Source organism: Mustelus asterias, unplaced genomic scaffold (assembly GCF_964213995.1).
Source record: "Mustelus asterias unplaced genomic scaffold, sMusAst1.hap1.1 HAP1_SCAFFOLD_43, whole genome shotgun sequence".
Classification (NCBI taxonomy): Eukaryota; Metazoa; Chordata; class Chondrichthyes; order Carcharhiniformes; family Triakidae; genus Mustelus; species Mustelus asterias.
The window spans coordinates 1833270-1849517 of NW_027590120.1; the positions used below are offsets into that span (position 1 = coordinate 1833270).

Here is a 16248-nt window from a genome sequence, read left to right on the forward strand (position 1 = left end):
TCTACTTGATCTTTCCTACTCCTGAAGGAGCACCGTGAGTTCTAGGTTACTTGTACATAAGGACAGATGCTTCAAGCAACAGATCAAGCATGGATGTAAAAGATTCTCCAGCTCTCTCTTTACCCCTATCTAAGTTGTGGACAGTTCTTACTGTGTTATTTCCCCCAAGCCCTTAATTGTCCCAATCTATAATATTATCCATTTTATTTTAATTTTCCTCACTGTGTGAGCATGTGCAGTGTGTTTAATTGGATCCTGATTGTTTTGAACTCAGTTTCTCTGGAGTGTGTGTCAGTGCCTTGATGATGTCACAATGTTGTCTCAATCCCCTGGCCACATGAACCATTTCATCTCCTGCTGTGTCTCAAGTAGCTGTGTGTGTTTGGGACCCGCTCTTCACTCCATCTCACCATGGATTTAGGCTTGCTATTTTTCACATGTAACACATCACATCTGCACACTCACTCCGGTATCCCAAAATCATGTCACACATTCTTAACTTTCAGATGTGCTGATGAAAAGATCAAAGTGAGTGTCTGTCTTTCTTATCTCCCCCTGTTATGGTGCTGATATTTCATGTAGTGGCCGGGCTTTCAAACAAAGTTCATGGACAAAGTTGTAAATATCTCCCAGAGAAAGTGATCAACTTATTCATCCCATCCCATTCCAGACTTTCACTAGACTGTAGGTGGATACCAGATTGATATATTCCATTCAACCACTCGCAAGGTGAGTTATTCCAATTTCTTTATTGTCCAGGACAATATATTCACAATATCTTTAAAACAGAAATTAAACATTCCCATTTGATTTCAGGTATTAACACATTCTGTTAGTTTGTTCTTTATTGTCGATGTCAGGCTGGGGTTGTTCTCCTTGGAGCAAAGGAGGTTGAGGGGAGATTTGATAGAGGTGGACAAGCTTCTGACAGGTTTAGATAAGGTGGACAAAGAAAAGCTGTTCCCATTAGTTGATGAGACAAGGACGAGGGGGACACAGATTTAAGGTTCTGGATCAGAGGCGTGGAGGGGAGGGGGGGCGGATGTGAGGAAGAATATTTTGAAGCAGTGAATGGTAATGACCTGGAACTCGCTGCCTATGAGGGAGGAGGAAGTGGAGACAACAAACAATTACAAAGGAAATTGGACGGGCATTGGGGGGTTTCAAACAGAAATGCTGACTAAATATCTCTGACCTTCCTCACATCCTGTCACTCTGTGATCCTTGTGAAATTTGAAACCAGGTATTCGCAACAAGACTGAAAGAGCATCAGCCCACTGGAGGCTGAGACCGGCCAGTCCAGCAGAAAGAAACCCTCTGACCCTCCCCATTGACCAACTGTGAGAATGAACAAAATGCAGTCCTGGATGCAACTGAGAGCAGAAACAAGAACAGCAGAATCCAACCCCTGGAATCACTCGTGAACTTGCTGGTGTCTCAGCAGGTGGGATGAAACTCTGAATCCCTTCCCACACTGAGAGCAGGTGAATGGTTTCTCCCCAGTGTGAACTCGCTGGTGTGCCCGCAGGTCGGATGATTGAGTGAATCCCTTCCCACACTGGGAGCAGGTGAACGGCCTCTCCCCAGTGTGAATTCGCTGGTGTGTCTGCAGGCTGGATAACTGAGTGAATCCCTTCCCACACTGGGAGCAGGTGAATGGCCTCTCCCCAGTGTGAACTCGCTGGTGTGTCTGCAGGGTGGATAACTGAGTGAATCCCTTCCCACACTGAGAGCAGGTGAACGGTCTCTCCCCAGTGTGAACTCGCTGGTGTGTCTGCAGGTTAGATGAACAAGTGAATCCCTTCCCACACTGAGAGCAGGTGAACGGCCTCTCTCCAATGTGAACTCGCTGGTGTCTCTGCAGGCTGGATAACTGAATGAATCCCTTCCCACACTGAGAGCAGGTGAATGGCCTCTCCTCAGTGTGAACTCGCTGGTGTGTCTGCAGGTGGGATGACTGAGTGAATCCCTTCCCACATTGAGAGCAGGTGAATGGCCTCTCCTCAGTGTGAACTCGCTGGTGTGTCTGCAGGTGGGATGACTGAGTGAATCCCTTCCCACATTGAGAGCAGGTGAATGGCCTCTCCCCTGTGTGAACTCGCTGGTGTGTCTGCAGGCTGGATAACTGAATGAATCCCTTCTCACACTGAGAGCAGATGAACGGCCTCTCCCCAGTGTGGCTGCGCCAATGAGCTTCCAGCTGTGATGGGGCTCTGTATCCCTTCCCACAGTCCACACATTTCCATGGTTTCTCCATGGTGCAGGTGTCCTTACCTCTCTCTTGGGTGGACAATTAGTTGAAACTTCGTCCACACACAGAACAAGATTACAGTCTCTACCCGCTGTGAATGGTGTGATATTTATTCAGACTGTGTAATTGGTTTAAGCTCTTTAGTCAGTGCAATGGAACACTCTCACTCGAGTGTGGCAGTGTGTCGATGCTTTTTCACTCACACTGACATTTCAAATCTTTTCAAATTGACAGACTGGACAATCATTTCTCCTTCTGGATTCAAAGTCTGATGATATTGAGGTCCCAAGGAATATGATTCTGTCGCGTCTAGACGTGACGTTTGAGATTTCAGCCTGTGATTCCTCTTTCAATATCCTGTAAAATGAGTTTACAAAAGTCATCAGTGTCAGTACAGGATAGAAATTCAGAACAGACAATTTCTATGGAACATTCTTTCCTCTCTCATTCCCCAAAAGCTGGAAATCTCCATCCCACACACTCTCTCCCCATTCTCAGCAGGTCTGGCAGCATCTGTATGGAGAGAAAAGAACTGATGTTTCAGAGCTTTGACAAAGGGTCGTCTAGACAAGAAACATCAGCTCTTTTCTCTCCTTACAGATGCTGCCAGACCTGCTGACATTTTCCAGCATTTTCTCTCTTGGTTTCAGATTCCAGCATCCGCAGTAATTTGCTTTTATAAGGCTGCAGATACCTCCTCCCAAGTAACATGCGTGTGCCCAAGACATCACCACTTGTTTCCCTTATTTCTTTAGCACCCATGGTGCTCTCCGCAGTAAACACAGAGGAGAAGTATTCATTAAAAATCTCACCCATCTCCTGTGGCTCCACACACAGATGGCCATACTGATTTTTAAGGGGATCTATTCTCTCTCTCTAGCCACCCTTTTACTCTTAATATAGCTATAGAACCTCTTGGAATTTTCTTTAATCTTACCTGCCAGATCCATATCATACCCTCTTTTTGTCCTCCTGATTTCCCTCCTCAGTATTTTCTTACACTTTTTATAGTCAGAGTGATTCACTTGTCCCCGATTTCCTAAACCCAATGTATGCTTCCTTCTTTTACCTGACCAGAGCCTCAATGTCCCTTGTCTGCCAGAGATCCTTAAATTTACCATTATTTCCCTTCACCTTAACAGGAATATACTGCCCCTGGACTCTTGATATCACACTTTTAAAACCTCCCATTTGCCAGTCATTCCTTTCCCTTCAAACAAACTCACCGAATCGACATCTGCTCGATCCTGCCTAATGGCCACAAAAGTGGCCCTGCTCCAGTTTAGGGCCTTGACCTGTGGACCTGTCCTATTTTTTTCCAGAACTATTTTGAAACTATTGGTGCTCCCAATAGTGCTCCCTGACTGACACTTCAGTCACTTGCTCCACCTCATTTCTTAACTGTCTAATAGAAAGTGAGTCCAGGAATTGATGATGAAAAATAAGGAGCTGGGAGATGAATTGAACAAGTATTTTGCCTCGATGTTCACAATAGAGGATACAGTTAAAACTCAGAAACAGCTGGAAATCAGAAAACAGAAGTGTGGGATGAACCCTGAAAAAGCACAATTCCCAGGGAAGTGGTCCTCAGCAAACTGTTGGAGCTGTGGGCTGATGGGTCCTCGGGTCCTGCTGGGCTTCATTCTCGGGTCCTGCTGGGCTTCATTCTCGGGTCCTGCTGGGCTTCATTCTCGGGTCTGAACAGAGGGAGATAGTTGATGTTGTTCAATTTTCTAAACCGTCTGTCGCCATTCCCCGCACTGCGCATGCTTCAGGTCCCGCCCCTCATTCACTCCCATTGGTTGGAGGACCAGCCGCTCCTGCTCGGTCCTCCAGCCCCGCCCCCTCTTTCTATTGGTCCGGAGCTGCCGTCAATCAGTCCCCGGGCATTGTGATGTGGAGCATGCGCAGTGTCATTGCTGTCCTTGGCGCTTGTTTGTCCCGGAGAAGCGGAGTCAGCGTTAGGCGGTGGCTGGGAGGATTTGGAAACACTTTGTGGATCCGCAAACCCTTCAGAATCATTGTCAGCTCCCTGGTTTGCAGCTGCGGGGCTTCTCCCTCCCTCCCTCCCGGGAACAGGCCCAGGTTAACGGCCCCATCCTGGCTCAGCCACTGGAGGATGGTTCACATCAGAGGATGGGGGAGGGGGACAATAAATAAGAGGTTACACTTTGACCTCAAATCAATGAGGACTCCGATCTCTGGGAAGAACATAGAACAGTATAGCACAGAACAGGCCCTTCGGCCCACGATGTTGTGCCGAGCTTTATCTGAAACCAAGATCAAGCTATCCCACTCCCTATCATCCTGGTGTGCTCCATGTGCCTATCCAATAACCGCTTAAATGTTTCTAAAGTGTCTGACTCCACTATCACTGCAGGCAGTCCATTCCACACCCCAACCACTCTCTGCGTAAAGAACCTACCTCTGATATCCGTCCTGTATCTCCCACCACGAACCCTATAGTTATGCCCCCTTGTAATAGCTCCATCCACCCGAGGAAATAGTCTTTGAACGTTCACTCTATCTATCCCCTTCATCATTTTATACACCTCTATTAAGTCTCCCCTCAGCCTCCTCCGCTCCAGAGAGAACAGCCCTAGCTCCCTCAACCTTTCCTCATATGACCTACCCTCCAAACCAGGCAGCATCCTGGTAAATCTCCTCTGCACTCTTTCCAGCGCTTCCACATCCTTCTTATAGTGAGGTGACCAGAACTGCACACAATATTCCAAATGTGGTCTCACCAAGGTCCTGTACAGTTGCAGCATAACCCCACGGCTCTTAAACTCCAACCCCCTGTTAATAAAAGCTAACACACTATAGGCCTTCTTCACAGCTCTATCCACTTGACTGGTAACCTTTAGAGATCTGTGGATATGGACCCCAAGATCTCTCTGTTCCTCCACAGTCTTCAGAACCCTACCTTTGACCCTGTAATCCACATTTAAATTTGTCCTACCAAAATGAATCACCTCACATTTATCAGGGTTAAACTCCATTTGCCCTGGGAGGTGGGCGGGGAGGATTCACAATCACCCGCTGGAGGCCCCAACACCCCCAGTAAAAAGCTGCAGCTCCCTGCAGTGACCGGGAAAGAAAATAATTGATTTTATTTTCACTCTGTACAAAAGAGAACTGAACCCAGCCAGAATAGAGGGTGGGAGAAAAGATTTGTGAAGATATTTCACACTGGGTTTGCCAGGCTGACCAACTCTCTCTGAGAAAATGAAAGGACATCCTTCATGAGTCTGTCGGAGCAGGTGAGCAGTATTGTGTGCGGTGCTGCTGGAACTGCGAGGGTGGGCACGGGCTGGTTGGCAGCCAGAACAGCTGGAAGAGGGTGCTGCACACATCCATCTTATGGGTGAAACAGCGCCCATACGCCATGCAGCCTGGCACACTGGAGTCATGGGACAATCCATTGAAATATGAGCTGGTTGGTCAGTGTGGGAGTTGGTTGCAGGACAGGGAGGAGGGAAAGTGTTCAGGATGAGGATTTACTGCTGCACAGGAACAAGTGAGGAAACGATGTTCCACAGAACATAGTTTCAAATTCCAGCATCCGCAGTAATTTGCTTTGATTCCAAATAAACTTATTGGACTTTAACCTGGTGTTCTGAGACTTCTTACTGTGCAAACTCCACAGAGACAGTCACCCACCGCTGGAATCGAACCCAGACTCAATGAGGCAGCAGTGCGAACCACTGTGTCACAGTGAAGGGAGTTTGCCGCAAATTTCGGGTGATAACAATGGGCTGGATGTTGCTCAGAATGTGGAGCACTGCAGCAAAGTACAGAGAGACAGAGACAGAGCAGCAAACTGGACTGAGAAATGGAGTCTGCAGACTGGAACTGGCAGCATGAGGAGAGGTTATTTAGTCTAACACTCACAGCAATCTACAACCCACCCCCATTACCGAGACAGTGAGACAGAGATTACAAACACTCACCAACACAGCTCCACTGAAACGTCCCAGGAAAAAGAGGGAATCTGTGGCGGTTCCTGTCCTGAAATAGCCCCAGGACTGTCACTCAAACCCCCAACCCGGCCCAGTTCACAGCTCAGCCTCTCAGCTTGCAGCTTCCTGCACCTTGAGCCAACCCTGTCCAGGTGTGGGAGGGATGTGGAACCACAGAGTGGGGGGAGGGGTGACCTCCTGCTGTGCCCCAAATAGTTTCTCCTTCCCCTCCCCCATGACGCTCTAAGGTCTGAATGTGGATGTGTTGATGGACATTGCAGAGCCTCACGGAGCTGCGCCTGTCCCTTATCCTGGGTCACCCCCTCCCCCTGGGTCCAGTGTGTTCAGTTCGCTGCTTCTTTCCCTGCTGAACCTTCAGTTAATCAAAAACAGAAAGTGCTGGAAAACCTCAGCAGGTCTGATCGCATCTGTGATCATCCAGACTGGAAACATTAACTCCATTCTCTCTCCACAGATGCTGTCAGACCTGCTGAGATTTTCCAGCATTTTCTGTTTCAGATTCCAACACCCGCAGTATTTTGCTTTTATCTTCATTTAAAGAAGCATTCTGTGAAGGCCTTTACCCCCATTGCTCCTTTCCAGAGCTTCCCACCTTCTGCTATTGTCCCTGACTCCCACAGTAACTGTCATTCCTTCCCTTTATCCCGCTCACATCCCGCTCGAAACTCAGGCTCAGAGTTTTACCGCCATCTCCCCCTCCCCCAGCTCCCACATCCCAACACCCGGAATCTCTAACCCAGCGGTTCCAGTTTGTCTGGTTTGAGTTCAGATTTGCCGCAGCACCGACAGGATTTCACTTCAAACCAGCCGGAACTGACTGCTCACAAATCCCAAAACGTTTCTCCAGCAGCCCGGGCTTGTTCACGTTGTTTAAAGTCAGCGCCCAAATGCAGTTACTCTCCTCAGTTTAAAAAACTTCTCCGTTTAATCCAAAGTATTATTCGCACCAGACATAAACACAAAATTGTGAACGTTACCCACCGCCCCCCTCTCCTCTCCCCCGCCCCCCCCAACCAGACCCGAGCTGGGGTGTCCTGAGTAAGAGACATCTGTTTCGGGTGTGACAATTCTTACACATTCTCTGGTTGACATCAAACGGAAAACGCTGGAAATTGCCCCCATTACCGAGATAGTGAGACAGAGATTACAAACACTCACCAACACAGCTCCAGTGAAATGTCCCAGGGAAAAGGGGGAATCTGTGGCTGTTCCTGTCCTGATATCGCCCCAGGACTGTCACTCAAAACCTCAACGCCGCCCAGTTCACAGCAAATTGCTGCTTTTGTCAAAAGGGTCACTTGGACTCGAAACCTCAGCTCTTTTTGTCTCCTTACAGATGCTGCCAGACCTGCTGAGATTTTCCAGCGTTTTCTCTTTTGGCTGGAAATACTCAACAAGTCAGGCAGCCTCTGTGGAGAGAGAAACAGACTGAATGTGACCTGTCATCGGAACTGGGAAATATAATATTAGAGGGTGGTGGTTGATAGTAAATATTCATCATGGAGTGCGGTTACAAGTGGTGTACCTCAGGGATCTGTTTTGGGGCCACTGCTGTTTGTAATATTTATTAATGATCTGGATGAGGGTATAGTTGGGTGGATTAGCAAATTTGCTGATGACACCAAAGTCGGTGGTGTGGTAGACAGTGAGGAAGGGTGTCGTAGTTTGCAGGAAGACTTAGACAGGTTGCAAAGTTGGGCCGAGAGGTGGCGGATGGAGTTTAATGCGGAGAAGTGTGAGGTAATTCACTTTGGTAGGAATAACAGATGTGTTGAGTATAGGGCTAACGGGAGGACTTTGAATAGTGTGGAGGAGCAGAGGGATCTAGGTGTATGTGTGCATAGATCCCTGAAAGTTGGGAATCAAGTAGATAAGGTTGTTAAGAAGGCATATGGTGTCTTGGCGTTTATTGGTAGGGGGATTGAATTTAGGAGTCGTAGCGTTATGTTGCAACTGTACACAACTCTGGTGCGGCCGCACTTGGAGTACTGTGTGCAGTTCTGGTCCCCACATTACAGGAAGGATGTGGAGGCTTTGGAGAGGGTGCAGAGGAGGTTTACCAGGATGTTGCCTGGTATGGAGGGGAGATCCTATGAGGAGAGGCTGAGGGATTTGGGATTGTTTTCGCTGGAAAGGCGGCGGCTAAGAGGGGATCTTATTGAAACATATAAGATGATTAGAGGTTTAGATAGGGTGGATAGTGATAGCCTTTTTCCTCTGATGGAGAAATCCAGCACGAGGGGGCATGGCTTTAAATTGAGGGGGGGTAGTTATAGAACCGATGTCAGGGGTAGGTTCTTTACCCAGAGGGTGGTGAGGGATTGGAATGCCCTGCCAGCATCAGTAGTAAATGCGCCTAGTTTGGGGGCGTTTAAGAGATCCGTAGATAGGTTCATGGACGAAAAGAAATTGGTTTAGGTTGGAGGGTCACAGTTTTTTTTTTTTAACTGGTCGGTGCAACATCGTGGGCCGAAGGGCCTGTTCTGCGCTGTAATGTTCTATGTTCTATGTTCTATGTTCTATTTCTCGCAACTGAAAGAAACACTTTACAGCCTTTAGAACAAAACTGAGCTCAACAATTTTACACCACAATCTCTGCCCCCATTGTGTTCTGTGTTTCGTTGCTGCTTTTTTCACCTCATTTCCCTTTTGTTCACTTTACATTCAGACTATCGCTCACCGGCTATTCACACCTCATCCAGAACATCTTTTGTGTCTTTACTTGTCCCATTACCACTCGCTTTGGTCTTGGGCCGTGAAACATTTTGTCAGTTTGCAGATCTTTCATTTTGTTCTTCTCCACCTCCCTCTCTCAATTCTTCAGAGGTCAGTCTTTGACAAAGGGTCATCTGGACTCGAAACGTCAGCACTTTTCTCTCCTGACAAATGCCCGTGACCACTGAAGTGCGTCATGGGCATTCAGCCTCTGATCTTTGGGTAAACATTCTCCAAGGCGGCCTTCAGGACACACGACAGCGCAGAGTCGCTGAGCAGAAACTGATAGCCAAGTTCCGCACACATGAGGACGGCCTAAACCGGGATGTTGGCTTGATGTCACACTATCAGTAATCCCCACAGCTTGCCTCCTGGACTTGCTGGTTGTCCTGTCTGGAGACAATACGAATCTCTTTAACCTGTGCTTAATGCTCCCTCCACTCACATTGTCTGTATCTTTAAGAACTGGTTGGCTGTAGAGATTTGCATTCTAATCAGTATTCTGTAACTTGATTTTGTGTCTCTGTGCACTGTTTGAGAGCAGATTTCCACTCCATCTGACGAAGGAGCAACGCTCCAAAAGCTAATGGTATTTGCTATCAAATAAACCTGTTGGACTTTAACCTGGTGTTGTTAAAACTGTTACTCTAAATATATCCCCATCGCTCTGGGTGGGAGTGGAATTGATGATTTCTTGACTGTCTGTCTGCACTGCTGCCTCACACTGCCAGGGACCCGGGTTCAATTCCCAGCTTGGGTCACTGTCTGTGTGGAGTCTGTACGTTCTCCCCGTGTCTGTGTGGGTTCCCTCCGGGTGCTCCAGTTTCCTCCCACAGTCTGAAAGATGCGCTATTTAGGTGCATTGACCCAAATAGGTGCTGGAGTGTGGCGACTCGGGGAATTTCACAGTAACTTCATTGCAGTGTTAATGTCAGCCTTACTTGTGACTAATAAATAAATTTAACTTTTAACTTTAATTTTGTGAACTCATAGAATCATAGAATCTTACAGTGCAGAAGAAGGCCATTCAGCCCATCGAGTCTGCACCAACCACAATCCCACCCAGGCCCTATCCCCGTAACTCCACATATTTAACCTGCTAATCCTCCTGACACTAGGGTCAATTTAGCATGGCCAGTCAACCTAAGCAGCACATCTTTGGACTGTGGGAGGAAACCGGAGCACCCGGAGGAAACCCACGCAGACACAGGGAGAATATGCAGACTCTGCACAGACAGTGACCCAAGCCAGGAATTGAACTCAGGTACGTGGCGCTGTGAGGCAGTAGTGCTAACCGCTGTGCCACCATGCCGCCCTAATCTCCTTGAACAAATAGTAAATTGTAGAGATTATAAAGTTTGAATTGTAATATCTAATGGTGTAAAGTATCTGGGAGCAGAGTGGATGTGATAAAGGCTGGAATACAGACTGTGGGAATGAGGGTGAAACTGCTGTGCTCAGTGAATGGTTCTTATTGGAGGGAGGGATGTAGCGGGATCTTCCTTGTTACTCCACTTACAGGCCGATGTTTGAGGGTCTGCCGATAGCTGTGAGTGTCTCTCTCTTACAGGCCTTGAAATTTCAAAGGCCGGGGAATGCTGCACTGGGGCAACTCCACAGGAGAGAGCGCTGAACCAGGCTCACCGTTTATACCTGATCGGTAACCTGATACTTATATCACACAGCCATCCCAAAACCACCACCAAGGCCTGAGTGATTCTCTCCCTTGTCGGTGGGACAATGGCCACCCTGCACCCACTCCACTCGAGTAGGTCTCCAAGAGAGAGAACAGAGAGACTCCGTTCTTTATCTCCTGACCAGCAGTCTCCCTTGAGTGAGTGGGTTTGAATCGCTCAGATCACCCTCGGTTCCAGACTCCGGATTTATGGTAAGGGATATTGAAGCTGTGACCTCGTCAGAGTGCACTGATGAGAGAACAAGAGGCAAGACAAACTCCAAATGAGTTTCAAAACTTACAGTGATTTATTTAACAATAAAATCAACCTCTTCAATACCCCACCACACATGAATAAAACTTATACTTTATACTACACTATGGGAGAAATGCTAATGGGTACAATGTATTACTGAACTTTAAAATTACAATACACCACCCCTCCCCTTGCCTCAACCTCTATCCTATCCTCGGGAGCTTCGCATGGTTGGCTGGGATACTCACAATTCTAAAAGGGGTTCCTTTGTGGTCGGCTCAAATGTCTTAGTGCAGGGTCGAAACTGAAGAGAGCTCGGTCCTGCTGGTCTGCTTCTCAGCTTGCGATTCTGGAAGAGAGCTTGGTCCTGCTTGTCTGTGTCACTGCTTGCGATTCTGGAAGAGAGCTTGGTTCTGCTTGTCTGTGTCACTGCTTGTGATTCTGGAAGAGAGCTTGGTTCTGCTTGTTTGACTCTCAGCTCAATTTAACAAAAACACCTTCCCTGCCCCAATAGGTGATTTTCAAGGACAATGGGGCTTTCGATCACCGGCAGTTTCAGTTTAATTCAGTCAAGTCCACACACAAAAGGCTGGAACTGCCTTGACCCCCCGTGGGTCGTTATTTCAATGTCTTCTGTGGATGGGCCGATTTCTGTGGTCATGGACTCCCTGCTGGTCTGTTTACTGTCCTTTGTCCTTCTGATGATTTGATCACTGGTGTGTCTGCCTTTTTGGCCACTTGCATATTCAGGGGGCTCACACCTTTTTTTCTCTTCGCACAGTCCACCGACAGGTTATGTTTGTCCTGCCGAACCTTCTGGGAGGTTTTTATCAGCCAGCAGCCAGAGTTGGCCACTTTTAAACTGCTGCGACAACGGATCATAGAAATCATAGAAACCCTACAGTGCAGAAGGAGGCCATTCGGCCCATCGAGTCTGCACCGACCACAATCCCACCCAGGCCCTACCCCCACATATTTACCCACTAATCCCTCTAACCTACGCATCTCAGGACTCTAAGGGGCAATTTTTAACCTGGCCAATCAACCTAACCCGCACGTCTTTGGACTTTGGATGAATGAACACCGCTCGACCATCATCAGGAAAGACTGTTCTCTTCCTGTGGGGGAGCACTTCAGCAGTCACGGGCATTCAGCCTTGGATCTTCAGGTAAGCATTCTCCAAGGCGGCCTACACGACAGCGCAGAGTCGCTGAGCAGAAACTGATAACCAAGTTCCGCACACATGAGGACGGCCTAAACCGGGATGTTGGATTTATGTCACATTATCAGTAACCCCCACAGCTTGCCCCCTGGACTTGCAGAATCTTACTAGCTGTTCTGTCTGGAGACAATACACATCTCTTTAACCTGTGTTTAATGCTCCCTCCACCCACATTGTCTGTACCTTTAAGACCTGGCTGGTTGTAGGGATTCGCATTCTAATTAGTATTCTGTAACTTGATTTGTGTCTCTGTGCACTGTTTGAGAGCACATTTCCACTCCATCTGACGAAGGAGCAGCGCTCCGAAAGCTTATGGTATTTGCTACCAAATAAACTTGTTGGACTTTAACCTGGTGTTGTGAGACTCACTGGAGCCCCAGGCCATTCTTGCCATCCTGCCAGGTCTCGGGTACTGAGGCCAGTAGTAAAGTTTATTAATGCGTCACAAGAAGGTTTACATTCGCACTGTAAGTAAGTTACTGTGAAAATCCCCGAGTCGCCACACTCCGGCACCTGTTCGGGTACACTGAGGGAGAATTCAGCATGGCCAATGCACCTAACCATTATGGTATTTGCTACCAAATAAACCTGTTGGACTTTAACCTGGTGTTGTGAGACCTCTTACCGTGTTCACCCCAGTCCAACGCTGGCATCGCCACATCATCCCCTCCTGTCCACCAGAGGTCGCTGTAGGCCTCCCAGCTGCTGCTCCTCCCAGTGTCACCTCTTGCCCACTCCAGCCCCTCCAGTACACCTCACTGGAGCCCCAGGCCATTCTTGCCATCCTGCCAGGTCTCGGGTACTGAGGCCAGTAGTAAAGTTTATTAATGCGTCACAAGAAGGTTTACATTCGCACTGTAAGTAAGTTACTGTGAAAATCCCCGAGTCGCCACACTCCGGCACCTGTTCAGGTACACTGAGGGAGAATTCAGCTTGGTCAATGCACCTAACCAGCACATCTTTTGGACTGTGGGAGGAAACCGGAGCACCTGGAGGAAATCCACAGACACGTGGAAAATGTGCAAACTCCACACAGTGACCCAAGCCGGGAATCAATTCCAAATCCCTGGCGCTAACCACTGTGCCACTGTACCACCCAGTGCTCTGAGGTTAAGTTTCTTCTTCAAACCTAAGAAGATTCAGTGTCACATCAGGGCGGGGAAAAAGGAGTCCATTGGCTTCAGATGGATAATGGTAAAAGTTAATATCCCAATTTATTCACTTTATTCCTTCAAGCTGAGGTTTACAAAGTGAGAATTCCGCTGTTTATAGCAGTGACTAAATAAGCAATGACACTGATCCTATATTTAAATTAGTCTGGAATACACCTCAATTTCACACAGGTTAACATTTTTCAAGCATTTGGAACCCCAAATGTCTGCTGATGTGTCATCCAGAGCTGTTTTCCTGGCAGTTTGTGTCAGTAGCAGGCTGCCGTTACCATCCACTCTTGGGCAGGGTGAGGAGACAGCTCCGACACCGACCTCAGCTGGAATGGGGATTGAACCATACATTAGTCCGCAGGCCAGCAATGCTGCAGGAATTGCAAAGGGGCTGCACAGAGGTCCAGAATTGGAAGAGGGGGTTGTGAAGATGGAGGAAGCGTCTGCAAGACATGGGGACATTTTGGATTATCTCAAAATTACAGAATGTGGGAGACCAGTCAGGAATGTGTTGAAATTGTCAAGTCTGGCGGTATGTGGATGTGGGATTCAGCAGCAGATGAAGGGCTGCACGGTGGAACAGTGGTTGGCACTGCTGCCTGACAGCAGTGGGTTTCTGTGCATGTTCTCCCTGTGTCTGAGTTTCCTCTGGGTGCTTCCGTTTCCTCCTACATTCCAAAGATGTGCAGGTTAGGTGGATTGGCCATGTCAAATTATCCGTTAGCGTCCAAAGATGTGTAGGTTAGGGGGGGTTAGCAGGGTAAATGCACAAGGGTACAGGGCCCATCGAGTCTGCACCGACTCTCCAACAGAGCATCTTACCCAGGCCCTATCCCCGTAACCACACATATTTACCCTGCTATTCCACTGTGTTACTTATTCATTACAAAAGGACCAGAGTCTGAGGTTATAAATGGGTGAGTTTACTCCAATAGTAATTCCTTAACATCTGACAAGTTTACAGCTATGAATATCCCGCCTATCAAATAGCTCCAGCCTACAGATGAGAGGACCAACATTCAGAGCTTACACATCCTCATCCTGAAGTTACAAAACAGACTTTAGTCATCGGCCTGCTGATACATCGGCACATTCACACAGGGGTGGATTGGACTGTGATCTGTTTATTATTCATCTTTAGTTCAATACAGTTTCTGAGTGATTTAAATTTAAAACAAGGTCTGCAGGCGTGAAGATTTATTGACATATGAATGAGAGATGCTGTGGGGTATTCTACAAGTCCAACAGGGTTGATTTACATCAGAAAAACTCCAACTATCAGTATAAACATAATTCAGTCTGGGATGTAATTAACAGCAGCAATAACAGCAGAATCACCCCCTGTGATCACTGGTGAACTCGCTGGTGTCTCACCAGGTTGTGTGACTGGGTGAATCCCTTTCCACACATTGAACAAGTGAACGGCTTCTCCTCACTATGAACTTGTTGGTGTCTCAGCAGAATGGATGACCGGGTGAATCCTTTCCCACACTCAGTGCAGGTGAACGGTCTCTCCTCAGAGTGATTTCGCTGGTGTGCGAGCAGAAGTTTTCTGCTTTTAAAGCTCTTCTCACAGTCAGAACATTTGAACGGTCTCTCATTTGTGTGAACAAGTTGGTGTGAAGTGAGAGAGGATAAACAAGTGAATCCCTTCCCACACACAGGGCAGGTGAACGGCCTCTCCCCAGTGTGAGTTCGCTGGTGTACAGTGAGGTCGCCTGATCGCCTGAAGCCAGTCCCGCAGTGAGAACACATGAATGGTCTCTCGTCAGAGTGAACACGTTGATGGTGACGCAGTTCCTCAGAACTTTTATAGCCCTTCCCGCAGTCTGGACATTTAAACAGTCTCTCTTCACTGTGAACTCGTTGGTGTTTCTGCAGGTTGAATGATCGGTTAAACCCCTTCCCACATTCAGAGCAGGTGAATGGCCTCTCTCCAGTGTGAATGCGCTCATGTGCCACAAGGTGGAATGATGTCCTGAACCCCTTCTGGCAGTGGGAGCAGCTGAACGGTGTGGAACCGGTGTGAATGTACTGGTGCTCCCGGAGTGTGCGTGGAGTTTTAAAACTCTTTCCACACTCAGTGCATTTAAACTCTCTCCTGTCGGTGTGAACTGGCTGGTGTCTCTGCAGGGCAGAGAAATCTGTGAATCCCTTCCCACACTCAGAGCAGGTGAATGGCCTCTCCCCTGTGTGAATGTGCTGATGTATCAGCAGGGCCGATGACTGAGTAAATCCTTTTCCACATTCGGAGCAGGTGAACTGCCTCTCCCTGCTGTGAATGCGCTGGTGAATCAACAGGCCAGCTGTCTGAGTGAATCCCTTCCCACACACAGGGCAGGTAAAAGGTCTCTCTCCAGTGTGAGTGCGTTGGTGATTTTGCAGGTCAACTGGATAATTGAATCCTTTCCCACAGTCTCCACATTTATACGGTCTCTCCCTGGTGTGACTGCGCTTGTGTCTCGACAGGCCAGATGATCGATTGAAGCCTTGTCCACATACAGAACACGTGTACAGTGTCTCCTCTCTGTGAACGGTGCTTTTTTCTTCCATGTTCAAAGGCTGATGATGTTTAGATCCTGATGAATCAAAGCTCCCTGTCTGATCTTGATGTGATCCTTGATTTACAATTTTCTGTAATTCCTCACCTTCTAATCCGCTGAAAAATGAATTGAAAACAGAAAGAGGGAACCATGAGAGACAAGCCATAAATATACAAAGACAAAATGTGAAATTGAGTTGAACTAATCTGGTAAATTGTGGGATTCGGACTAGGACATAGTGGATATGAAAGCTGCTGGATTGTGACAAAGCCTCAAACTGTTTACCAATGCACTGAGGGAAAGGAACGCTCCACCTCTTCAGAGCCTACAACAAGAATCCAGCCTTTATGCGTGAAGAGGGAGAGGTCGGGAGGAGGGTGACGGAGAGAGACTTTATACATCAGCAACTCAACCAGGATTTTGGCAGAATCTCCTCAACC

General features: G+C 47.8%; 2 protein-coding genes across 2 annotated transcripts in view; both read right to left on the reverse strand.

Annotated features, from left to right (window-relative positions):
* LOC144482866 (uncharacterized) overlaps window positions 1–16248 on the reverse strand; it is a 114477-nt gene that overhangs the window by 95097 nt on the left and 3132 nt on the right. Inside the window, exons 2-3 of the mRNA XM_078201706.1 lie at window positions 14634–15924; window positions 1427–2269 (exon numbers count right to left, since the gene is read on the reverse strand). Of these exons, the coding sequence (XP_078057832.1) occupies window positions 1427–2269; window positions 14634–15924 (2134 nt within the window). The remainder of the gene's footprint in view (window positions 1–1426; window positions 2270–14633; window positions 15925–16248) is intronic.
* LOC144482913 (uncharacterized) overlaps window positions 1–16248 on the reverse strand; it is a 120911-nt gene that overhangs the window by 43913 nt on the left and 60750 nt on the right. The window lies entirely within an intron of this gene.